Consider the following 25,962-nt stretch of genomic DNA (forward strand, 5'->3'; position numbering starts at 1 on the left):
ATAACTAGAATTTGGATTGAGAAATGTGGCTAGACTCTAATCCAGGCCTATATGAGACAATTTAAGAAACATTATTTTTACTGCAAAGAGAGTTTCTAGCACCACTCTGGAACGATTCATTCAACCACATGTATTCATGTGATTCTTTCAAATCGTTTTTCTTCCTTTCTGAGTATCTTTGAAATCATCTAATGGCCTTAAGAAGTACTAGCTTACTTGGATTTGAGAGACAGTCTGAAATTTGTGAATTTCGTTTGGGATGAAAGCTATCTTCATCCAGGTACTTTATCCCAAATGCCCAAGAACGATGTTGGGCAAGCCTGATTTTCAATGCATAGAGTATATGTCCAGCAGAGGAAATAGAAGCACTTATGGAACTTTATTAGCAACATTTAGGCCTTTAAAAGTTTTAGGTTTATATGAAAGTAAGTGTTGAGCAAGCTCTAGTACTGCAAATATAAGTAGTGCCAAAATGCTGTCTCTTAAGTACCTTGTGGAAACATTTGGGATTGTAGTTTCAATTTGTGAACACTGCCCCTAGCTGCAAAGCAAGATATATTGTTGATAAATTTGTTAGGAAGTGAATAATTTAAACATTACCTTTGTATAAAAGTAGGATGACTCATCTCTTTCAGATGAGAGACAAAACACGCCTTATAACCACTTGTTATCACTAAAGTTCCAGTGGAGATTTTCTAAAACTCTCAGGAACATTCTATAGGATAAAGTTCTGAGTTACAACTTTAGATCACTGTACTTGCTATACAATGTTAGTAATTGATTATGTTGGTGTTTTTCTAGCCACTAACTTTGGACAGTCAATAAAAACTCTCAGATGCTTATAGCAAAAAAGTAGCTTTTTGCTATTTGACTTCCTCAGGAATGGCTTATTTCTACACAGTATGTTGTTTCCCTGTGCTAGGGGGCACCCTTAAGTTTAGATTCCCCAACTATCTCCAGGACATCCTGGAAAATCGTTAAAGACATCATGAGCATGGCTTGTTTGGGATGACAGGGGAAAAGTACCACAATAACTCAGGTCTTACAGCATCTTCTCCACCTTGACCCATCAGAATGCCTAATGAAGTGTATGGACTGGCTTCATGAGGCATGAGAGTAGCCCTCTTTCTAAATGGTCTGGTACAGCTGTTAATCAGTAGTTAAGATCTGTCCCCTGGCCTGTCTTTTTCAAGTCCTTTTATTTTGTTTTAAGACAGTTTCAGATAACAGTATCAGCTATCTCATAGGAATATGCTGGATCATGATATGTGTAAGACAGGGTGTAGGATAAGTGTTAAAAAGTCCTTCAGAGAGGATGCTGACAGGGCCTATGAAATAGCCGTACATTTTGCAGATATTTAAATGAGATTATATTCATAATTATTCATTACCTGGGAAAATGGGAAGATGTCATTTAAGTGTCAGAAAGATTCCACTTTTAGATGTAGTGGGTGTGTCGATACTGCTGTGCTAAACTGCGTCAGATAAAAGTGAAAAAATCGATAATAACACAAAAGGATTAATATATCCTTCAGAAGTGTCAGTGTGACTGTTTTGTGGTTACAAGTGTCAAGCAAATTCATGAAATAAAATGAAAAACATAGTATTTCTGCAATTTAAAAAAATGGATCATCTGCGAACAAACAGCCTGTAAAATGTGCTGCTGCTAAGAGCAACAAACAAGTCAACTTGAATACTGGAAAGCAGTTAATACCAATCTCTGATGTTTTAGGTCTGTTTTTCCAGTGGTGTTGGTACACATAAGAATATAGTTTAATGCAGTGATTTTTTTTGAAGTCTAATCTAGAGACTTGCTTGCATATAGCCCAAAGTCTTTCGTGTGTGTATGTGTGTAATATAATCTTGCAGTTTATGTAACTTTTATCTTATTTTCAATTTAAAGTTCAATTAAAAGAATGGTTGGTGGCATGCACGGGTTCACTGGCCAAAAGAAGTGCAGAGGTCACTAGGTAACACTGTTGGGCAGGTGTTTTTTTTCCAGATATTGTCATGCAGGTAACTTACCCAAAGCTACTGCTGCGCTAACAGGAACAGCAGGGTAACTTGAAACATGAGCCAGCCCACAGGCTGCCTTTACTGATACATAATGGAAAGTAATCTAAACTAATTATAACCTATGAAAACCCTTTGTGTACTATGCTTGCCCTAGTATGAATATGGTTACAGAGGTTTGTTAACATAAACAGGGCTTAAAAAGACCTGCTGCTTAATTATCAAGCTGATTTGAAATTCTGCCAAATTACTTCTGTGAAAAGTACAAACTTCTTTGAAAATTCACTCCACCTCATTTTCCAAACAGGTCTCACAGTTATACTTGTGATGCTTTATTTGAAGAATCCATTAATGATCCTTTTTGTCCCCATCTGCTTTGAATCATTTGAAAGCACAGAAGTGCTTTGTGTACAACTCCAAAGAGGAAGTGCTTTATATGTTTTCAGATAGTGGTTCATCTAGCAAATTAAGGTTGAACGCTACATTTGAAATACGGGGTATTTGGCTTTGAAATTTAGAAACCTTTAGATAAGGGTCATAAATAGATATCTAAGTTAGTTTCCATTAGTGTTTTCTGCTGCCTAAAGCACTTTGTTTATACTTGAGATCCTGCAGATTGCGTCAGGATAAAAAACTGGTAAAAGAACCAATGCATCTTTGAGGCAATCTTGTTTACTTGAGAAAAAAAAAAAAAAAAAGACGCAATGTTTAGTTTTTCCCAGTATAATATGAACAAGAAACAGAAAGCAATGACCAGTTGCAAAGCAGCCATTTCAGAGAGCACTCCATGTTAGTGTGACACATCTTGTACAGCACCTATCCCCTGAACTTTCACCACTACATTTATATTATTTTACACCCAGCTTCTGCTCAGGGACAAAATTGTTTCTGAAGTGGAGAAATCTGGGCAGAGATTTGTTCTTTAGAGACTAGAGAATAGTCCAAGCCCTGCCCTTGCATGGATAGAATCTATCCATGATTTGGGTTGTTTAGGCTTTTATATCCTCCTCAAAGGTGAGAGGCCTCATGGCCTCATATATCCTTCCAATCCCTTGGATCATATCCTAGTTCCTGCATACTTCCCCCATCATCTTACATAAACATATGACCAACAGGCTTTGGAACAGCCACCTCATTTATACACACCTTTAGCAAGATAAAATACACACGTAAGAAAATACAAGGGCCTTTATCAAGATTAAAAATACTGCTGTCATACCTTTGACTTTGCTGACAGGAATACTTAACCAGCTGCAGGAGGAAGAGACAGAAAATGATCTACCAGAGGTTATTTTAGTTTAAGATGACACAAACTGCTTATTCAATTTCAAGAAATTGAAAAACAAAACAAAACATAACCATCAGGCTGGCATGTAAATATAGTCTCCTGATCTACCCTGAGGTACTGAAAAGGCTTAAAATCACTCTACGATTCTCTGGGCTGAGTCTAGTCACCATTTTTTTTTACCTGGGCCTCTTCAAGCACTGAAGCAGCTTGAGGATGCAGGAGGGCCTTGCTTGCTGGCCATCAGTGCCAGACTTTTCCCCCTGCTTTTCTCCTAACCAGTGGAATGCTGCATGTTGGGACCAAGGCGATGAGCATTGGCTGGATAAAAATTCTTGTAGTGAGGAAAATTTTTCTTCCCAATCGTACTCATGTGGAAGGAAAGTGGAAGTCCATAGGACAAAGTACAGTGACTTGTACTGCTTTGTTTGCAAAGCAGCAGTCATAGGTGCTTATCTTGATAGCCAAGTATGTCACCACCCAGGTTACACCCAGTCATGTCATGCATGATCACAGCACTGACGGGGTGCCTGTTCCTCCCAAGGAATTCCATCCAGATGTAAGCAGATGAGTGATGTTCTGATCCTTACACACCCTAAAAATAGTACCATGCTCCCAAAGAACACTGCTATGCTCCTGCTGTACAGGTTATTCACGTTACCCCCAGAACTATGTCATTTCACGGATGTCTACCAGCAGCTGTGAAGTCACTGTATCCACAGCTCTTCACCAAGCAGAGACATTTACATTCTGGCTGCAAGAGCTCAGGGCCTGACTGGCAAACACAATACATACTTATTTGGTAGACTGCATCAGAAAGCCCAGAAATCATCAGAGTTCATCATCCTTCAATTTGTGAAGAAGAACTTGAAGGATTAGTGAATTTTTATCCTGAATGAAAACACCTTGTGGTGGGGCCCAAATGAAAATCTGTACCTCATCCATAGCTTTTTTTCCCCTAAATATACAGAGACAATATGAGATTCAATGTCAAGTGAACCTTTGAGGACCTCTGCTTTGCAGTAACATGAGGGGTAGAAAACCTGAAGAATGTGGCAACTCAGGCAAGCAAATGAGAGTGTTACTACCCTGACCTGATTGCCTAATCATTTGTAGAAGTCAGGAAATAATTTGTTTTATAGTTAAATGGCAACCACAGTGATCATGGGAAGAGATATTCTGCAAGTGGTATGTTGGTGCTGCAGAGAAGGCATCAGAAACTTCATCATTGCCTCCAGTTGTCCTCTTCATTTCTGAACTCAGAGCAGTCATTCAAGATCTGCATACAATGTAATCCTCCCAGTGGGCAACTGTCCTCATCCACCAGAATTACCCTTGATTAAGTAGAGACTGGGTTGCCCTAGGGCTGCAATGGTGGGTACTGTTTAGGAGAAAGATGGTTTTGAACTGAAGCATTGTGTCCTGAAAAGCAAATCTCCAATTATGTAACACTTGTAATGTGAGGGGAAGGATTCAGGCCCTTATCAGGCCCTTACCTGGTCAGCTTCACCTCACAGTATGTGGGTGGTCCTGATGCAATCAGTCTATCATGAGGATTCAGAGGGTCATCATTGGTGGCAACAGCACCCTGGTTATGCAGTAAGTGCACAGGAAACATTAAGGAGCTCTGTTAGGCTTGGGTCCTAACGCAGGCCATGCTAGCATGGCTATGCACAGCATGGAGGAGTCAGAGCATGTTCTGAATCTAAACTGGTCTTACTCTAGTCATGAAATGGTAACATGGCACTTTGCATCATGCAAGTAGAGAATAACTTGAAGAAAAATATGGGACTTGCAAGAGCAGTGTTTTATGCTACCATTTTGATTTGTGCTGGTTCTGCTGGCAGAAACGTATAGTCATTCCTAATGTATCAATGAACATTCATTTAAGGTGGAGAAACTGGAAGGTTCAGAGTAATGGTAGAGAGAGAACTTCTCATGTAAGTTTCCAGTTACAGACTAGATCAGGTATCCAATGACTAAGTGCTGTCACTCTTAGATATCCAGTGTTTTATACAATAAACTACGGTATTCAATGCAGTTAAAGCAATTAGAGTGAGCATCTCAAACTTCTAGCTTCATGTGCAGTTTCAGTAGAAGCTCAAGAATTTTGAAAAAACACAGGCTTCAACTTTTTAGCCCATACAATTAATCCTCAACTTCTACTTCTTTCCCTATGAGGAAACGGTAAGTTGAATAAGACCTGCAGGCCTGTCACCCTCACACCTTTTGTCACCACAGAATAGTATTTTTAAAATGCAGCATTGGTGCTAAAGAGATGATTCATAATGCTGCAGCATCGGTTAGCTGGTTTTAAAGAGATGTTAATGTCATCATTTTGATTTTCATTACTACACAAGACGAAGCTAAGGGCTGTAAATGCCTTATGTGTCAATAGCCTGATTTTATATTTTTAAAAGGCCTGAACTACAGAGGATTTATCTCGGTATGCTCTAGTTCCAAATTCAGTTTTTTAATGGAGACCTGAGCCTATATTTTGTATACAGGCAGTACAGAAAAAAATTTAAGCTATTACTATTTTTTTATTATGTACTTATTTGGGGCTTTTTTCCTAGATATGGCTCAGGTTATATGCACAAACCCTTGTCTCTGATCTTGCAATGTAAGGACTCAAACCTGTACTGCCTCTCTGCATATAAGTAAAAGAGAAAAGCAGTCCTGTTCAGTTCAAGGACAGATGAAGTGCTCAGACACTTGCTGTATTGTACTTCATCTATGTGACTGTTTGCAAACAAGCTATGTACTATACACAGATCTGAATAAAGAATGATGTGACAGGAGAGATTAATTTAAGGTAAAGACAGAAGAAGATACAAGCAATATACATACTTTATAAAAATACATGTGTATGGGACAAGATAACATCCTTGATAAAAAGAAAGTTATAATTACTATTGCTGAACCATACAGCTACTATACACACACACTTGACATAGAAAAGATAACTTACCAAGAGGATATAAAAGAATATGAAACCATTTATAAAAATTAAGAAATCTGTGGTTTCCTAATCAAACAATAAACATGCTTTTTCTTCTTGTTTACTGGAAATTTTAAAAACTAAGCATTCTGAGTAGGTCCAGCTTCAGTTTGGAAAATATTACACAGTATTTTCCACTCCTATTGAAGAAGGAAACGATTACAATCTGTACTTGGTTTCCAACTCTGGACAAAATAAAGTGTCTATGAATATATATATATCTACACATATATGTGCATTCATTCCATGGTTGATCACATAGAGAAAACTTCTCAATTAAAGAGAGTTATTTCAATGGTTATCTTAAAGTTCAAGATGTGTATGTGAGTTTTCTATGGTTACTAAGTATACAAAAGAAAGTACGCAAAACAAAGTATATTAAGCAAGCATTGTTTAGGATACAATCTATGCATATTAAAAATAGCTAAAAGTATTAACAGAAATGCATCTGAATTCAGTCACCTTGGGTTCATGAGTTGTGCAGAAGTCACACATCTGAAATGTATTTCCTAAAAATAAACTCTGAAGCAGAGGATGCTGTGCTTATAGATGGACCGTTAGATACATAGGTACATAGATAGACATGTATTTTTGATGGAGAATCAATACCTGACCTTATATAGTAATTATCAGCTTCAGTGAAAAAGTCAGTTTTTCTAGTTTTCAGTTGTGGTCTAAGGGTTTTCATCATATTACATTAATGAGAAATTTTGGGAAACATCTTTTTTTTTTTTTTCTTACTTTTTTTTTTTTTTCTGTGTCTGTATATTGCAGCACACAAAAGAGTGCCAGTCTATAGCCAGGGCTTTTCAGCATCACTGCAGCGTGATGCAACCTCTTACCTGCACCAAACACTTGTCCTGTGACTACAACCATAAGCTCATGTTTTCAATTCTAGACTGAAACATCTGCTTAAATAACCTCTGACATGTAATACTGCACATAAAATAAGATTGTAAATTAATTCTTTAGATCTTTTTATAATAAATCAGAATAAATTGCTGGCTTCTTTGTAGCAGTTTATAGGTGACCTGAATACTAGGATATTTACTGCATGAATGTGTGGACTTAATATCCAGATGCATGACAAATAAATAACCAGGAAATCCAAGAGATGAGCTGCTAAGATAAGAGATACGTTGCTCTCAAGTAAATAGCTAAAGATTTGCAATTAACATTCTGTGAACAGGTAATAGTAAGGTAGTAAGCCTTTAAATGTTTTGGTTTTATTGTTATTCTAGACAGGGCTATGTTTTAATAAGGCTGTATGATTTCTTGATTTGTCCCTTCTAAGAATCTCAACAGGAATGAAGTTTACAAAACCACAGAACAATCAAATAAACAGGACCAAAATAGATTGCTGTAGGCCAAAGCTTCATCTATAAGAGGATTCACTGTGAAGCTTCAACCCAGAGAGGTAAAAGCATTAATAGGAAGCAACCACTGATAATGTGCATAATCACCTGCAACTATGACAATACCGTCCTTGAATATGTAATTGAAGACAAACGTTGCTGCTACTGTAGCAGAGGTAGGGAGTAGGGGGGAGCAGGCTGCTCTCTTGGGGTTGTGTGGGTGGGGCAAGAATTCATTTGCCTCTGCAGAGAAAAAGAGGCACTGTTGCTTTTGAGAAGGTATGATTGCTTTTTCTTTGGATATCTGAAGCCAGAGAGGGTACATAAAGGGCTCCAGAAAGCATGATACTGGTCTGTCTTGAAACACAAGGTTAAAAAAGGGATTAACTGTCAAAAGGGAGGGACTCATAATTTTTGCAGAGATTGCCTTCATCCCCTCCTATAACCAAAGAACAGTGTTCCAGGACCGCAGTGAACATTGCAGGTTCATGGCCAATCCCATGTGACTTGTAATTGTTGCTCTAGTACTTGCTAAAGTAATCCAAAAGCTTTTTTTTTTTTTTTTGTCTGCTTGTGTGTGTGTCTAATGCATGAAGCAAACAAATACTTCACACTTGTCCACTGTCTTTCATCACATAGTTTTCTAAAGAGAAATACTGTCACATAGGGGAACAGTTTTACTGATTTTTAATCTAAAGAGTTAGGAAAATATCATAAAGCTTCTAACAACATCTCACTACCACCCAAAACCAAATGCTTTGGTGGGAAGACATCTTAAGGCCACATTGCAAATGTATGCTACTCAGAGAGCGTGTGGTTAAGTTAAAGCGATACCCTAACTTCACGGTTTATTGCAAAGAATGCTGCGAATCTGTGGGGTTCACCTCATTTGACTTCACATTTTGAAGATGCAAACATCTACTGCGTCTCACTAAAGTTGTAGAAAGGCAACATTGAGTCCAATGAGAAGCAAATCACTTACTACTCAGTTTCTGTAATTATACGGTTGGATTTCATGTAATAAAATCTGGCTGAATAGGAATGTGTTCCTTTGAAATTGGAGAGAGACCTGGTATTAGTGTAAAGCTTCATTAAATACCAGAAAATGCTGGGGGTGGGGGGTAGAGGGCTGATGTAGCTCAGAGTTATTGGAGTTATTTACAATGTCAACAATCTATATTGCTGTAATGTTTCCAATAAATACATTAGCAGGCAGTCACAACACAAAAGTAGTTTTGAATGTGACATGTTGTAAAGAAGAGGATGCCAAACCTTACTCTTAGACAGACTTTCTAAATGACAGCCAAAAGGAAATTGTTTAAAGAGACATTTCTCTGCACAAAAGGCTAACACTCTGGAGAAAATGCAAATCTTGAGGATTTTAGAAAAGGAGTGTAAAATGCCTTCTGACCAACGTGAATTCTGACATCCTCTCAGAAGAGTGTCACAGCCAAACAACTTGCATCAGAAAAGAGGTGTATTGAAACTGCCAGTTCTAGCATCTAAATAACCTATGTTTCCCTGTAAACCCTTTACCTGAGAAAGTACAGCTGTGCATGGATTATTGAAATCTCAGAGAACTGTTGGTGCCTGATACATATCCCATGCTTACTGCAAATATTGTACTGGGCAACATGAGGCAGGGAGACTTGTGCTTCACACTCTAGGTTTGAATATCAAAGAGTGGCAGATCCAACAGAAAAGACTGCATAGCCTGGAGGAGCTAAAAGGTAACAATTCTTCACTCTCTCCCTTTTTTTAAACTAAATAATTTTGGGTCATCAGACTGTGCTAGTAAGAAGCAAACTCAAAGCAAACACATGGAGGTTTTTCTTCATACACTGCATACTTAAGCTGTAGAAGTTTCTGGCTATGGCATTGTGACACCACATAGCTGCTACTGGACAGCACTGGAGACACTATGCTGAGCTTGGTCTGCATCCTGTCTCAAAAAATCAGTAGAGCATCTCCTGTTTTTATAATCCATTTTAATATTATGTGACTGTTTAAAATGTTCTCTTCTGCTATTTCAAGTAATGGGAGTACCTCATCTTTTTGACTTTAAAAGAGTGATTTCAAAATCAATAACCATTTAACTTTTGTCAAGGCAAGGGAAAAAAGCATACAGGAGTCTCTGCAGTATTGTTGACTTTATTAATCTTTTTGCTCCATGGTAATTTAACAGATGCAATATCTTTAAATATGACAGTAGAGAAATGTTGTGGAAATGAACTTAATGGTTTTCATTTATGCTTTTCAAAAACTGCCTCTCCACCTTCATTACACGTCATTTTTTTCACTATCTCCTTTTTTTGACTTCAAGTACTACAATGCATACCTTCAAGCTCTGCCTGTTAATCTTTTTTTTTTTTTTCTCATGTTTTTGCTTCCTTCTTTGGGGGTGGAGAGCAGATGCATGGCTTCTGCAACTATCAGGATGTACTCACAGTCTCCATGCTGAGTTAAAAGTTTTAATTTCCTCATCTCTAGCTTTCAGATCATGTTGATTAGCTTCTCCTTTTTAAAGTCCCCTTCTCCAAAATTTAGAGACAATTTTCAAAATAATGAGAATTTACATGAGTCTTCTGAAACGGATTTTGAGCTTAATTACAATGCAGTCAGTATTACTCAGAGTTTTAAAGATACCGTTATGTGGAACATCCCTCTGTGTTTTTTACAACAAATGTGAAAAGAATTTCAAATTGCTGTGAGTGAGTGAGGATTAGGATCGAAAAAACAATTATTCGTATTAACTAGAAATTCCATCTCTGTCTAGCTTAGGCATTTAAGCAGATCAGAAATTGAAATAACCCCCCTACTTCTGTTCTGCTAGATAGTACGGCTTCCTTTCCTCTCTGAATGGTGTTCACTCATTTTCCTTTTCCTCATTAGAAAACAAGTAATATAACATATTTAAAATTGTTTCTCTTCTAGAGCCGTAGAGATTTTTAACAAACTTTTGAAAGTGCTGCTTTCAGAAGGGACAGTAGGTGTACTGTAATCAAAGAAAAAGTATACTTTTAGTGGAGAAATGACTACTAACTGAAAGAGGACTTAAGGTTTAATCACAGAAATAAATTTTCATGTAAAGATGTAACTCTAGGATCAGTGACACATCTTCATCACTTACATTCACTCTTTCAAGAAACGATCCACTTCCTGACAGAGCTGTACCACTTCCGTTAAAAGAATTATTAGGCATGGATGCTTAGCATAACTTCTCCTTTCATGGTATGACATTAAGCGGTTTTAGAGAGATAAAAACTGTTGGCTGGAGCAGTTACATGCAAAAATGCTTAAAACAGCATATTTACCTACCCTATTTACTTTTTGACAATTATTGAGCACAAAGGGTTCAAATGCAGATTTAAAAGGAAAATAAGTGGTTAAATACAGATAATATATGTAAACGAGGAATTAGTACCTTTATTGCATTAAGATTTTACCCAAAGACTGTTTCATGTTCTGAATGTTCTTCCTGGGGAATCCTTGCTTAAATTAATTTCTTGTTTTCCAAAATTGGATCCTCTTTTTCCCTCGCTGTGCAAATGTTCTCTGTGATTACGGGGAACACTTTGTATCATCCAGCTTTCCAACATTTGTACTTTGAAAATAGCATCTATTTTTGTAACAATTTCAATGACCATAAGAAAGTGCTACATGTCTTCAACCTTAGCACCATATAAACTACCTTTTTCATATGCAGCTCCTCTTCAGAGAGAAAGTAAATCAAGTATGTCAATGGTGTAAAGCAGTGACACCCTGGAAGTATGCAGCTACAGCACTCATTTTCTTCTTTCTTTCTGTCTCATTTCCTCTCAGAAGTCTGTATATTGAGCATTTCAATTTCATTTTCACCTCAGCTCTCAAACCATCTTGGCACACCAGCTCTTTTCGAACCCAAAAGGAAATGTGATACTTTTTCTTAAATGTTCAGCGATATCTTTCCATGTGGGTATTTCCCACAGCATTTTTTCCTGTCTCTCTTTGCAATTAGGAATGGCAAGTAAATCTACATATTTCTGAACAGTTGTGTTGTGGGGTAGGTAAGGGACATCTATCTTTAGAACTCTGTTACTCCATGTTCCCAAACTTGCAGCACATGCTCAGCTCAAACATTGAACTGTTGGCTGACTGACCTGTCAGGCTGCTCTTATTGTACACACGAGTATCAGCATGACTCAAAAATACCATGTACAAAATAGACATCTGCATTATAGAGGGCAAGTGGCTCCTCACTACCCAATAGTCTTTAATTGTTTTTATTTCTTTTTGTTTTAACACTGGAGAGGTAATTTGTTGAATGCTCAACCATGCCAAATAGTATTTCTTTTTGTTCAGTGTTATTGCACACACCTAAAGTATTATTTAAAATGCAAATAACATTTTCAGTCAGTTATACTGCACTCTGAACTGCTCTTCCAAAAGCACAGTTTACATAGCAAGGGTGGTTTTACTTCTCCAAACTATAAAGCAATCTGTTACAGACCATTCTAGGCTCCCTGTGGGTCTATAGCCCATGATTGTTTCTGTACTTTTCACATGCCTTCTTTGGCTGCAGGCTCAAGCCAATTACCTCCCTCATCTGACTCTGTGACTCTCTCAGTTAGTTATTTAAACAGGACAAATGCAGAATCTGAGTGCTTGTACACAACTATCCACGTTCCTGATTGCTGGTGTACTTTTGGGTATGGTAGGGCCCCTCTCAGACAATGTCCTTGTAGAAACTGGGGGCCAGCATGGCTCAGTAACTGTTTACAATCTCGCTAAATCCAAGAGGCAGTATGGAAAAGGCCACCCTGTTTTGAAAAGTAAAGAATTTAGTTGTATGCTTGCAAATTATGCCATGTTGTCACCTGCCCTGACACCTAGAGAATGAATCTTGCTTTGTTTTATTTACTGCTACAGATGTAGCCTGTATATTTCCAACTACCTGTAAATCCTATCTACCCTTAACAGTGACAAAACTCTGCCCTTTTACAAATGACCACAAGGCCAGAAACTAGTACAGTGATAATGATTCAAAGACAAAAGTGATGAAGTTAATGAAAACAGCCTGCTATGCCTGGACCATTCCACTGAAAGCAGGTCCACACTTAAATCAAGCACAGGACTGAGTTTTATTCCCCATTGCCCCTAAAAGTTTAATTGAAATGAAATCTTGAACATAGTCTTGTACTGACGGAATAGACAGGAGGTTTAGGATTTCAGTCCCTTTGTCATAATGTATGTCAAAAGGTGGGATTATATTCAAGCATTCAGTAGGACTGTTTTGCTGTTTCTGGGTATGACGAGAGAACCTTACTGCTACAATATTTTAATTCTGGAGATAATGTTATGTAAAAATCTTAATTTTTTAGATGAAATAACCATATTGTTCCTTTACTTTTGCCAAAGTGCAAGCAAATCAGAAGGTCTCTCAGTGACAACAATGAACTTTCAGCTCATGCAATATGACTTTCCAAGCCCAGTCACAACTGAATTTAAATATACAGAGTAATCACTGTCTTGCTATATGCATATTCTGCAGATACAATAATGTATCACTAACCTTGGTTAGATTTTGGGGGGTTTTCACCTCATTCTTTAAGGTTGTTAAATCCTTTAACCTGAAATTTAAAAGGAGAAAAGAGATTTCAGCCCAAGGCAAATAAGCAGATAAAGTCAGTCAAGCTATGACCATCTGAAACCAAGACTATTTGCAACTGTTGGATTCATTGCCAGCTCCACTCACACTAAGTGCTAGTAAAGAACAGAACAGAGTCAAATTTCAGTTACTCTCTTCTGAGGCTGCCAGGGACAGTTAGTCCAAAGCGCTGGCTAGCAGAGCCCCTGTATGACATTGTGCTAGTCTCTTTACGATCTAACATCTAGGACAAAGGATAACCAGAAGCTGTTGCAACTTCTAGAGAAGTAAAGCTGATGCTCCTGCTAGGTGTGCAAAGGGGCCATGAGTTATAAAGATGCAAAAATTTAACAATTAACTTTATCTGTTTATTTTGTTTTTTCATTATTTTCCCTTGTGAAAGGGAACCGCTAATGTAACATTTACTATCGCTGCAACCGAGACACTGCAATGTCACTTCTAACACCAAGTGACGAAAGTTAGCCAATTAGTGCTTTTTCAGTTTGAAAACACCTTCTGTAATCAAACTTTCTATATTTTTAGTCTTGATAAAATACTGTCAGGAAGGCAGTAACTGAATGGACAATTCCAGTTAAGTTAGGTGCGTACTACATGCTATGGGCCGATACCGCAGCAGTACTCCTGCAGTGTTTTGTAGAGAACATCCTCAAAAAGTTATACCAGGAATACCATAAAAGAAAACCCTTGGGTATTTTAACCTCTGAAAACAAACAAAACTAAACTGAACTTAAAATAAGATGTGGTATTTAAGTAATACTATAGTAGAATGCTCTTACGAACTTTAAAGTTCAATTTCTCCTCTGGAAATGGTAGAAACATGGGTACGTATGTGCAAATACTCAAGTACTATGTATATGTATGCAAACACACGCGAAGAAAAACACAATACTGGAATGTGAATAAAGGCTGAGCAGAAGACATTTTATTTCACTGATGTCCAGCGTACCAGAATGAGGCTCTGCATGTGCACGCTGCTCCTGTGTATGACACGACATTCAGAAGAAACAAGCTGGGAATTACAGTGATAAGAACTGGGAAGAAAAGTAATTTGTGTAATCTGACAGAGGATGGGGGAAGCCGCAGGCTGCTGTGGGTGTACCCGCCTGCTTATCCATCGCAGCAGACCGAGAGGCTTAAGTGAGATCGAGAGGCCTGATATCACCCCAAACACCTCTCCTTCTAAAGCCATAGAACCATTAAGGCAGGAAAAGCCCCCCAAGGTCACCTGGTCCAACCGCCCCCTGCCCCCATGTCACCCGCCGAACCATGTCCCCAAGCACCACATCCAACCTTTCCTGGAACACCCCCAGGGACGGTGACTCCACCGCCTCTCTGGGCACCCCGTCCCAACGCCTGACAGCTCTTTCTGAGAAGAAATCTCTCCTCATTCCCAACCTGAACCTGAGGCCATCCCCTCCGGCCCTACCACTGGAGAAGCCGACCCCAGCTCCCCACAACCCCCCGGTCCCGTGAGGGAGCCCCCACCCGGCACCGCCCGGGGCCGTTTTTACCTTCCAGCACCTCCCACCTCCTGCGCACCCCACGGCCCTCCCCAGCCCACCCCCGACCCCGGGGGAAGGTCCCGGCAGCGCCTTGGAGCCTCCCGCCCCCATCTTGTGGGGCCGCCGAGCCGAGCCGCGCCGTGCCCCCCCCTCACAGCCCCTCCACCCGCCTCCATGGAAGCGATGCCACCCGGCTCCCCCCCCACCGCCCCTGCGAATGGGGAGGCCCACGGCTGCCTCCCCCCCCCCCCCGCCCACCAGCCCGATGGAACAGGCCCGAGGGCGGGGCGCCACCGCCCGCTCCCTGGGATGATTGACAGCCCCAGCGGCCAATCGGCTCCTTCTCTTGTCCCCTAGGCAACGCAGCGCCCGCCCCCGGGAGAGGCGGGCGGGAATGTTTACAAACAAGCTCAGGGAGTAGCGGGGTGGGGAGGGGGGAGCGGGGGGGCGGGGCCAACGATTGGCGCAGCCGCCGGGCCAATGAGGGAAGGCGGCGCGGGGCGGAAGGGCGGGGGGCGGTGCTCGGAGCGCTCGCTGCCCAATCGCCGCTGGGGGCCGCGGGCGCGCGGGCCAATCAGCGCTCGGCGGGCAGGGAGGGGGCGCAGCGAGGAGCGGGGGCTGCCCTCCCTCTGCCTTCGGCTGGGCTCGGCTGGGCTCGGCCGGGCTCGGCGCCGCGCCGCGGGGCGGGGAGCGCGGCCGGAGCGAGGGGGAGGGGAGCCGCAAGGACATGGGCCGGCCCTGAGGGCCGGGGGAGGGCAGCCTACGTGTGTGTGTGTGTGTGAGTGTGTGTGTGAGTGTGTGAGTGTGAGGGAGCGCCTACACGGCCCCCGCTCCCCGCTCCTCGCCGGCTGCATTTCACCCAGCTCCTATGGCCCCGGCTCGCCGCCAAGTGAAAAAATAAATAAAGAATAAAGCCAAAAAAAAAAACCATAAAAATAAAATAAAATAAAAATCCCCGCCCGGGGCCGGACCATGGAGGGACCCTCGGGCCCGGCGGAGGACGGCGCCCGGCCGCTGCTCACCGTCAGGCACGAGCTGCGCAACGGTGAGTGGGGGGGGGGGGGGGGAGGTGAGGGGGGCGTGAAATGGCGGCCGGGGGCGCTGAGGGGAGCGGCCGGGCCCGGGGGGTGAGCAGGAGGAGGGGGAGGAAGGGGCCGGGAGAGTTGTGCGGGACCGGGGGGGCAGCCCCGGGGGGATGGAGGGAGGAGAGGGGGGAAGGAGCGCTGGGGGGGGGCGCTTCGGCCGCTGGGTGTGTGTGGGGGGGGTGCGAGCCCCGTCCCGCTGCGCTGCGCTGTGCTGTGGGGTCAGGCTCCTGGGTGCCTGGAGCAGCCCCTCGGACTTCTGTGGCTCTGCCGGTGTGAGTGGGGGGCTGGTTGTCGCGGTCCTAAATTCCGCAGCTCTCTGTGGCAGCTTGCTGTGACAGCTCGCCTCTTTCTGTTACCGGCTACCGGGCTGCTCGGCCCCCGCCGCCTGCTTTGCCTCCGTCCTGCCCCGAGACCCTCCGGAGCCGCCGAACACCCCTTGGACCTCTCGGAAATGCTGCTGTGTTATGGAAGAGCCTGATATATTTTTAATAGGGACTGTGCTTCTCTGAAGTTTCCAGGCAACTTGACTGCTGCAGTAGATCTAGAACTTACTGTAAATTCACAAGTGCACGTAGCGTGCAGTCAGGTTGTATGTTCTTTCTCTTCATTATCAGTGGAGGTGCTATTAATCATGACCTTCATTCCTTTTCTCTCCCCTTCTTTTTCTCTTGTCTCCATTATTAAGTAAAAGTAACTGTAGGGTGATGTTCACCTTAAAAGTTTGAGACAAGCACCCCTGGGTTAACGTGGCTGGCTTGCTTTACTGGGCCACTCGGGAATGCAGATGCTGTTGCTGAGGTCTTTTTGATAATGCTCCACTTTCAGTCACTCAGGTCTAGGGGCTCTGTAGATGTACCCCAGTGGAGCATAGCTATCACTGCAGCCTGGGAGGGGAAAAAAGGCTCTCTTCCTGATAGCTACGCAGAAACCAAACAGGCAGTAGTTTCCTTCTTTCAAGAATAATAGTAATAAAAAAAGAACTGGTGCAATGCATATTTGTCTTGTTAGGTATTGCTAGATTTCAGTTTGCGGGAAATTTGTAGGGGAAAGGATACAACACACATTTACTCCATAGAAATCTAGACATAGCTAGATAACTATTTTCTAGAAGTTGAGGCAGCACATATCCCTGCAGGATAGCTGTGTAAAGATAGTTTGGAGATAAACACATTCACCGAGGCTAGACAAAGAGCTGTCTAACAGCATAATACACACGTGTTTTGGTCCTGATCTTTAAGCTTTATAGATTCAGGAAGTACTGATACTTGATTTTAATTAAAAAAAAAAAATAATAATCTTGGGCTTGTTGGTCTCTTTTTAAGCTTCTGAAATTCCTTTAGTCGATTCAGTCGCTTCTTCCCTCCTCATTTTCTTCTCCTTATTAAGTATTTAGAAAACTCTGCTTCTGAAAAATGCTTTCTAGCAATGGCTTGTCTATTTCTGGAACATTAGGGTGGAGGAGGGAGCTGCTCTGTCATGTACTCCTGGGAGACTCCTACTCCTGAAGGTGTCAATAGTGTCATCACTATGCAAGGCATATCAAGATATTGTCTCTGAACTTGTCTCTACACAAAGCACGGAGATGGGATAATTGGAAGAGAAAAGTTGCCATCAGCTTTCTTTTGTGTAGAAATAGGCAATTAGTAATCTCTAGGATACTTTGGATGCTTTTTGTATTTTTTTTTTTTTTTTGTACTGGGTCTGGCTGTGTGGGTGCTTAACTGCTGGCTGGGGTCAACCCACCCCAGTTTTAAAACGTGCAGCACGATTATTTTCACTTCATTTTGAGAAAGAGGGTGACGGTACGCCTAACAGGAATTGTAGCCGTAGGATCCTTGTTGCTTTAAAATACTGAGGTTGTACGCCATGAATATTCTTTTAATGTGTGATTTGTTTAGATTCCAGAGTTCCCCTCCTCTGTGTGTTTTCTTTGATGTTGCTAGCTCTGTGACTAATTGAATGATTTACGGAGTTGCATATCGAAACTAGCTGTCAGTTGGCAGATGAAAAAGAGGTCAGTCCTCGCAGCGCTTTGGAAGAATGTACTATTGTGGTAGAAATAGTGGCTTCTTTGAGAAGGGAGTGTCTCATTTTCATGTTGTGGAAGTTGTTGCTTGAACCTCTTGATAACAGAAAGTCATTCAAAGCATGAAGAATTAGCTATTCAAATCAGCTAAGTGCAGGTGAACCTGTAGTTATGCTTTGTAATTACTCGAGTCTTGGAATTGCTTTAAAACCATGAAGCTGGTTAGAGACAGGCATCGACTGCAGTCAAGTGAGTAAGTGACTATAAAACTCGGATTTCAGATGAAAAAAGTATCTTCAAGAACAAAACAGATGATTGCTGTTACCTTCAAGCCAGTATTGCAGCATATGAAAATGCACAGCTACAGCATATGTAGTGTTATTTCTACGCAGCACTCAGCTGCTTGTTAACCCTATCATACCGTGGTTTGGCATCTTTTAAACTTTGGCTTTGAAATTAAAATCCTGTCTTTGATAGGATCTGTCTTATTTTTGGGTCTATATCCCACGTTCTTATGGCACTGGAAGTCATTCTTTATTGCTTGACCAAAAAGCAAGTGCTGGAAAAACATCAGTTCACAGGCATGTAGTTTGGTTCTGTGATAGGGAAGGAGCTGTGGTGCACAACACTTGAGTGCCTCTGTGAGATGCCATGTATACTTTGCCAGGTTGCAATGATTGGGTACTGCTCTGTGTATGTATTTCTTATTTTAATGATGCAAAGAATCAGATTTTCCTCGTACTGGTGGACAAACTCTATACATGCATTTGCTTCAGTGATTGTTCCTTTGTGCTGATTAGACACAGCAGTGACTTTTAGAACACATTTCAATTAATAGTGATTTTTTTTTCCTAATGCATTTAGCAGCTGATTTACTTTATTTTCTTTTTTTTTTTTTTTTAATCTTCAGAAAAGATTGTCACAGAAAACCTTTTTTTTCTTCAGTAGAAACTCACAACTCAGCCACTTCAGAATAGCCACCAGCTCCTTTTGCTTATACTGGGAAGGAAGTGAGCTTGTGGGGAAAGTGGAATCCCCGTCTCTTGTCAGGAAGTCAAAGAAAAAACATAACAAAGATCAAATGATAGGAACTGGTGACTGTCTTTGACTGTTACTGAAGCTTTCCAGTGAAAATAGTAAGAAAATGAGAATTTCAGGATGATCTGTTTCTTGTATCTCATAAGGGAAAAGGTTATATTCTTGAAGGCTAACCTCAGAGTTGTTACAGCTTTGCATCTGTTTTGGAGACCTAAGAAGAGATGTATTATTTACAGTGGAAAAAATACTATAATTGCCTCTTTACGTTTTCTGTTCCCTGGTTGTGCCAAGGAAGTGCACGATGACAAACGTTAAACCTATTAGAGAACGATTTACGTGTGATGGGGAAGGATATGGGCAGAGGAAAGAGCTGTGATGTGGGAAAGTGAGAAGAAAATGAACTGCTAACAGTGAGGTGGTTTTTTTTTTTTTTTTTTTTTTTTCTACTTCTGTTTGCTTCTTTCATAGTTCTTGATTTTGGCGGGGAGGTGGTGGGGAGGGAAGGATTAAAGGATCCTGAAGCTTCAGTGTATGTGACTAGCAGGGAGGCTGCCCATCTTGCAGTGTGTGTTCACTTCCAGCATTGCCCAGTGAGGGGCAAGTATGAGAAAACTGTGATTTTTTGGGGGCACTTTGTCTGCCTGTGCTGTATGGCATGAGAAGAGGCATGTGAAGCCCAGAAGTCAGCACAGCGATGGGCTGCGGCACTGCAGACAGTTTGGAGCAGCAGGGTAATTTGGAACTTCCACGTGAGCCAAGCAGCCTCATTTATAATTGCATGTGGAACTATGAAAAGCTTAAGATAACTCATGGGCTGTTTGAAGGGTTTAGTATTACAAATTCTTAGTTACCCTTTATTGAGTGAGAACTTAAACTGGAATAGATTTATTTCTAAACTGTAAGATAGCTTGTTGTTTGTTCATATTGCATCCCAAGGCCTTGTGGAGATTCCTGTGCCTAAAAAAGATGATGAAATCATGAGTTAAATAGAGAATTCGGCCTCTGCGATGGAGCTACACCTGGCACCTCTACTGTATTCTTTCTGTTTTTACTTTTAGAAGGAAACATGTTTATGAAAGTTTAAAGATTCTTACACAAAGTATCATTTAAAAAGTAACAGTTTTTGTATCTGACTGTACTAATTCTGTGTTTCGTTCAGATATTGGGAGATATTAATAGTTGAATATTTCATAGCTCAGATGTTTTTAACTTTTCTCTTTTAATCACTGAGATATATGAGCTCTGGTATTGCTTTTGAGTGAGTTTTTGAATATTCCTTAATACTACTTAAATCTCTGGATTTTACACTTTCAAAATTGGTGCTTTTTGTAGTCCAGGAATCTCCTGTTATTTATCTTCTGGTAACTTAATCAGCTTTGATTATGAATGAGCAGAGCGATTATCGATCTTTTTTTTTTTTTTTTTTTTTTTCAGGCTTTGGAATCTAATAAGCCTGGCTGAATTGATCTATAAAAAGGTCTGCTACCTTTAAGCTCTCCTTGCTTAGAATAGCGATATTCTGTGAAGTGTCTCATCTAGGTGAGGACTACCACCAGTCAGCCTGCTGTTCAGACTTGTTCCAAAGTATTTTAAATATGTTGGTTTAAAAGCTCATGCTGGATTCCACAAAAGATTTGGGAACCTTATATGGCACTTCAGTGCATTTTAGGCTCTTATTTAAGACACAATTCAGAAAACACTTGCCAGAGTTGCTTAAACCTATGTGAGAGCCTGGGTGTCTGAGGGTGTGATCTGTAGCTCTGTTATTGACATAAATATTTCTGTTGGATCTCCTTCGTTGCTTGGCATCATTTGTCAATATCTTCTGGTAAATGTTCTTTTTTTGCACTATTGTACAATCCTAATGATGAAGTGCAAGCTCTGTTAAGATCTCTCTGCTTCTGACATGTTTTGTAGAAAGGCAGATGGCCTGGTTAATGAAGGACTTGCATTGTAGTCATTTTATTTGTTGTTTGTGTTTTGTTTTGGGATCTATTGTGACTGTTGACACTTATAAATATTTTATGCTGGCTTGAACAGTTAGTCATAAAAGCTTTACCTGAGAGAGCATCATTTTGAAGATAATTCTTAAGCCTTCCTAGTTACTACCTGCATAAGCCAATACGTTACTTCTAAAGCTGTAAAGAGAGCCCATGACTTTTTCTTTTCTTTTCCTTCTTTCTTGCTTTGAAGTGGTATACTAATCTCTGCTGATAGAGAAGGCCAAATTTGATTCATACCTTGTTCTTGGATATCACTTCTGGTTTGAAAAGGTGTGCACGGTCTTTAGAGAGCTGTTATTTTGAGTTAGCTGTTTCAACTCATTCTTTGGTGTTCAATTATAGCAACCTGATACATTAGCATGTTACCTAACTACTTTATTTTTTTGGCTGTTACATGATGTATACAGTTACTGCGCTTTGAGCTTCTAGTTAATGATGGAGATGCTTCGGGGTTGAATCTTGGTGACCTCATAGTGATTCATCGTACAGTAATGACAGACCTCATAGCTCAATCACTTCTGTAATAGCAAAAGCGTACTGCTGATGAATGCAAATGGATTTTAACATAGAGTATTTTCCGATTCAGACTATTGTCAGTCTGCAGTGTTAATTTCAGATACCCACACTTGTACGTTCATTGCAGCTTCTGATGTACAAACGATAACTGTGGTGGGATAGTCTTCTGCAGCCCCAGTCCATGTTAATCATGGCTATGTTGTCTTCCTGTTGTCTTTCCCACAGTGTTTCACACTTCTGGATTTCCACATACTGTGTTACACTTAGCTAATACTTCCAAAGGTTTTTGTTACTTTTGGCTGTGTAAAGCTTTGGTTTCCAGGCCGCCTAGAATAGGATCAATGGCTTTCAGGTCTTGAATATTTTTCAGCTCAAATGGCCTTGTCCTTAAGTATCTGGTAATACAGATGATGAACAATTGTCACCACTGTTACCCTATTTGTGATTCTAGAGCTCAGGGTAGCATGAGTTGTATTTTCCTTTCTCTGATGTGAATTCAGAACTGTAGGCATGTTTTATTTTTACTTTAATTTTTCTTTTAACCTAAGAGAAACCTATGTAGTCCTTGAGGTGGTGTCCTTTGAAACAAAAGTTTGTGTGATGGCTCCTTGTCCTGCTTAAATGATACCCGTGTTCAGTGACCTGACGATTATTAGTTGGTGGTGGTCTTTCAGATTTAAAGGACCGTGGAATATTTTTCAATTCCCTTCACAAATAGTTCTCAGCTGTTATAACAAGGTAAAATCAAAGTATAATTTTATATACATAGCAGAAAAACAGTACAACATCTTAGATGCATTTTCATCAGTGTCTAATGAGCAACAGTTGTGTGGTTTTGGTTATGTGTTTGTGTTTGGGATTTTTGTTTCATTTATTTATTTATTTTTGGTGTTGTTGCATCCCTCCATTCTCCAATCCTTGCCCAAGAATATGTGAGTTTTGGTCAATTTCAAGGCAAAACATCCTGTATTGACGCTGACTAAGGGATGATCTTGATTTTTATGTTCCTACAACTTTGAAAACCAGCATTTGTTTTTTATTGCTGTGACTTAAAAGGTTAGATCAGTTCCATGGGTAGAGGTGGGCCATTCCCTGAAGCAATGGGTTAGAATCAAGTTGATCATGGCACCAGGCTTCAGACACTTGGTAATCGGAAATGCAACAGATTTTCTCCTATCCTATTTTCCTTCTTGCTTTTTCTACTCTGCCTTAAAGTGTGTGAGGTTCATGGTTCTGTTCAGTAAACCAGCAGAGCTGGTCTCACGTTGCTGAGTATAGCAGAGGCATGTTGCAGCTTTCAGGCAGAGCTTGTCTTTAAAGGCTCCTTGATCTAATTCAGTAGAGGAGGCTCCAGTTTCATCTTTCTGCTTCAAAACCTGTAAGACATGGAGTGTAGAAACAGAGGAGATACCAGATTTAACTTAAATAATAATTCCACAACAGCTGTTCTTATTTATTAAGATGATAAAAATGCAGTTTAAAACAAGTAGTCACTACTCAGTACCACCTCGCACAGTTCTCCATTCATGCTGGGCCATCTCAAGGTTCAAGTATTGCTCAGGTGACAGTGCCTATTCCTGTGTTATCTGCAGATACTCCACCAAGCAGAAATAGGTTGTCCTGATTCCCAGAGTCACAGACTGCTCTGTTTCCGCAGAGGTGAGAACAGCAGTACTGATCTTCCTGCTTTGGTGTCCCTGCGTGTGAAGGTTTGTCTTCACAGTGGAAATCTTTCTAGACATTTGCTTTCTTCAGAGGTGATGACCAGGACTGATACCATTATTTCCTTTTTGTTTTTATGGTTGGCTGTTACATCTGGCCTTTCAGTCTGTTTCTCTCTTTCTGGGTTGATCACTTGTATCTTGCCGTAACCGTCACCTGCATACCACAGAAAATCTGTAAATAGAAACTTCCTAACTGTGTACCTATGCAGTTAGCTTGTCTCCTTGAATGTGCTGTGATCCTGCTACTTGTGCCGTTTTCTTTTGTTCCTGAGGTACCACTGTCTTTTATACTGCTGTGCCATGTGTAGCTTCAGATTGCTTGTGGAGAAACTCTTGTCCTATTGACTTGGGCAGTACCTTCTTCATGTCCAAGTTCAGTTCCCTTCCTTTGTACCTCTCAGCTAATCTGTCAATGCATTTGAAGAAAAAGGGCATGGAGGAAAAAAAGTCTTCTGTTTCCAGACTCCTGAGAGCTGTTACCTTGTAATTGTGAAAGCAGTCCTCGTGAAAAGTTTTCAGCAGTGGCCATTTGGGCTCTCACTGAGTGGCTGGTGAATGTAAAATTGATCTTTGGGATTTACACTCCTTAAAGCAGGTTCAAGGAAGTATCAGTATGGCAACTGCAGTTCTGGGGAAGCCGTGCCACATCTCAATGTCAAAAAGTGCATCTACTTTCAGCAGATGATGGCAAAGAACTGCTCTAGCAGCATCTCTGGAAAGAACGTGGTGGAGGCACCACCACAAGCTCTTCAGCCTGCATTTTTTGGCTGATGACTTCAGAGAAGGACTGAGTGCCGAGACTGTTGGATCTGCACTGAGTACAGAGGCTGTTGGATCAAGCCATTGCCTGGCACAGCAGTGCTAGGAGAAATGCTGTCTGGGGAAATTGTTAATCTTTTCCTGTAGCTTTGAAGACTTATTATTAATGTTTTTATTTTATTTAAGATAGGGGATAATTCTGCTTTTCTTCATGGAGAGTAATTCTGAGAGAGAGTTTGTGTGTCCCAATTGCTCTATCATACTTCCATGTGTTACGCAGCTCTTCCTTGCCTTCTGGTCTTGTGGGATGGCCATTTTCCTCAGTCTAATGTAAAAATAACGAGGTGGGACTTTTTTTTTTTTATGGTGGAAGTATGCTTATTTGTTATATTGTTTTCCATTTCTGTTATGAAAATAAGGTTACAATAACTTGCAAGGCATTTCTTTCTTTCTTTTTTTTAAAGCAATTAAACATTCTAAATTGAAGTAAAATGGGATTAAGTGGATAGTGCAAAATTATGGTTCCCATTGGACCAAGTACATAATAGTTCAAACTAATCATCATTCAACTATTTGCTGTCACAGCTATTTAATCTTACAAAAGTGGGAAAAGTTTCGCTGGTGTTATTGAATGTGGAATATGAGTTAAATTGAGTTTATAGTTAGCTCAAATTAATGGGCAGAGTTCAGGACTTGTTCTCTTTTTTAGGATTATAGCCTCTACAGCACTACAAATCTTTGGCGTGTTATTAGTGAGTGTTGCTCTGTTCTGTTCTCTCAATCTTCTTGTTCAGTTCCAAGAACACAGCAGCACTAAATGACTGTTTCTCCTTCTAGAAGAGCATTTAATTATAAAGCCTTCTGCTGACAGCTCTTAAAGGATATGAGATGGTAAAAACCTTTTTGGAGTACTCCATAATGGCAGATCGCTGCATAATGGAAGTGAAATGTTTCTTACTAGTCTGAGTCCAGCATTCATTTAGCAAGTGTCTAGAGAAGTTCTGTCTTGAACCTCTTTGGTGACACCCGCTGCTTCATTAAAACTGTGGCCACTGACACTGGTCTCCTTCAGATCACTTCACGACTCCTGTTGTCCCTGGTAGGAAATGCAGTTTTGAAACCGACCGTCGAGTTCTGTTGTCAGTGCTTGCTAAGAAGGGTGGGATGTAATATTCAGCTGCTCCAAGACAGATTGCTTCCTGAGTGTGACCTGACTTGCGGAAGTTGTTACAGATATTCATTCAGTCTAGCTTTGCCTTACCTGCTGTTCTTCTCTTGGTAGATGGGTACAGCTCACTGCTGACTTCTGACTGTGGTGTAGAACTACCAACAGTATTTTTTTGGTTTGCAGTGAAAATTGTCCAGCAAGCTTCAGTTCAAGTCATGTGATGCATAATAATTGATCTGTTGAGGATTCTAAGTCTTGCCTACTACCTGTTACTAAAATAGAAAAGTGCTATTTTTATGATCAGTTCCAATAATAATTTATTTGATCTGTTTTTTGTTTTTTTTAATTATTGCATATAATATTAGAATAACTTGCAGATTCCGTCAGATTTGCAGAAGTCATTGTTATGTATGCTTCTATTTGTACAAGAAAAAAATCTGAAAGCTCTTTTAGGTTTTCTAATCTCCTAATAATTTCAAGTGCTCTGTCTGCACTTACTCTAAGTTTGATTAATCCCTTGCAAAAATGAATGATAGGAATTGAAAGTAATACTTCAGAGGAGATTTCATCGGTGCCTGGCATGAGAGCATTAATGTTACCCCATCCCCACTAGATGCGTTTTGTATATGTGTACAGATTCCTAGGATTGTTGGAACAAGTTATGAATTTGCTTTTTCACTTGTTTAGTATTTTTTTTTTGATACTTGCTCTTTGCAGAGATGTCTTTCTGAAGCTTAGTTTTCTATTTGTTTTGAGCCGTTGACTTACTAGTTTGGTGAATGGTGAACTTAAATTGCGATAATGAATTCAGAAAGCTCAGTATCTTGATGAATCTTCTGG

At 40.6% G+C, this 25,962-nt stretch overlaps 2 protein-coding genes across 8 annotated transcripts in view; one reads left to right on the forward strand and one right to left on the reverse strand.

Annotated features, from left to right (window-relative positions):
* Window positions 1-15,001, reverse strand: part of DGLUCY (D-glutamate cyclase) — a 43,936-nt gene extending 28,935 nt beyond the window's left edge. The window contains exons 1-4 of one of the 7 annotated variants that reach the window (XM_068682954.1): window positions 14,813-14,850; window positions 13,206-13,263; window positions 4,795-4,886; window positions 1,392-1,475 (exon numbers count right to left, since the gene is read on the reverse strand). Coding sequence is in view for 1 of the 7 variants with exons in the window: in XM_068682949.1 (XP_068539050.1) it covers window positions 13,206-13,263; window positions 14,813-14,979 (225 nt within the window). In the remaining 6 variants the exon portion in view is untranslated. Of the gene's footprint in view, window positions 1-600; window positions 626-1,391; window positions 1,476-3,481; window positions 3,702-4,794; window positions 4,887-13,205; window positions 13,264-14,247; window positions 14,781-14,812 lie in introns of those variants that run through there. The other 6 variants (XM_068682952.1, XM_068682955.1, XM_068682949.1 and 3 more) reach the window with 6 other exon arrangements.
* Window positions 15,002-15,416: 415 nt separating this feature from the next.
* Window positions 15,417-25,962, forward strand: part of RPS6KA5 (ribosomal protein S6 kinase A5) — an 83,149-nt gene continuing 72,603 nt past the window's right edge. Inside the window, exon 1 of the mRNA XM_068682960.1 lies at window positions 15,417-15,848. Within this exon, the coding sequence (XP_068539061.1) occupies window positions 15,776-15,848 (73 nt within the window). The 5' untranslated portion in view covers window positions 15,417-15,775. The remainder of the gene's footprint in view (window positions 15,849-25,962) is intronic.

The sequence above is a fragment of the Anas acuta genome, chromosome 5, assembly GCF_963932015.1.
Source record: "Anas acuta chromosome 5, bAnaAcu1.1, whole genome shotgun sequence".
Classification (NCBI taxonomy): domain Eukaryota; kingdom Metazoa; phylum Chordata; class Aves; order Anseriformes; family Anatidae; genus Anas; species Anas acuta.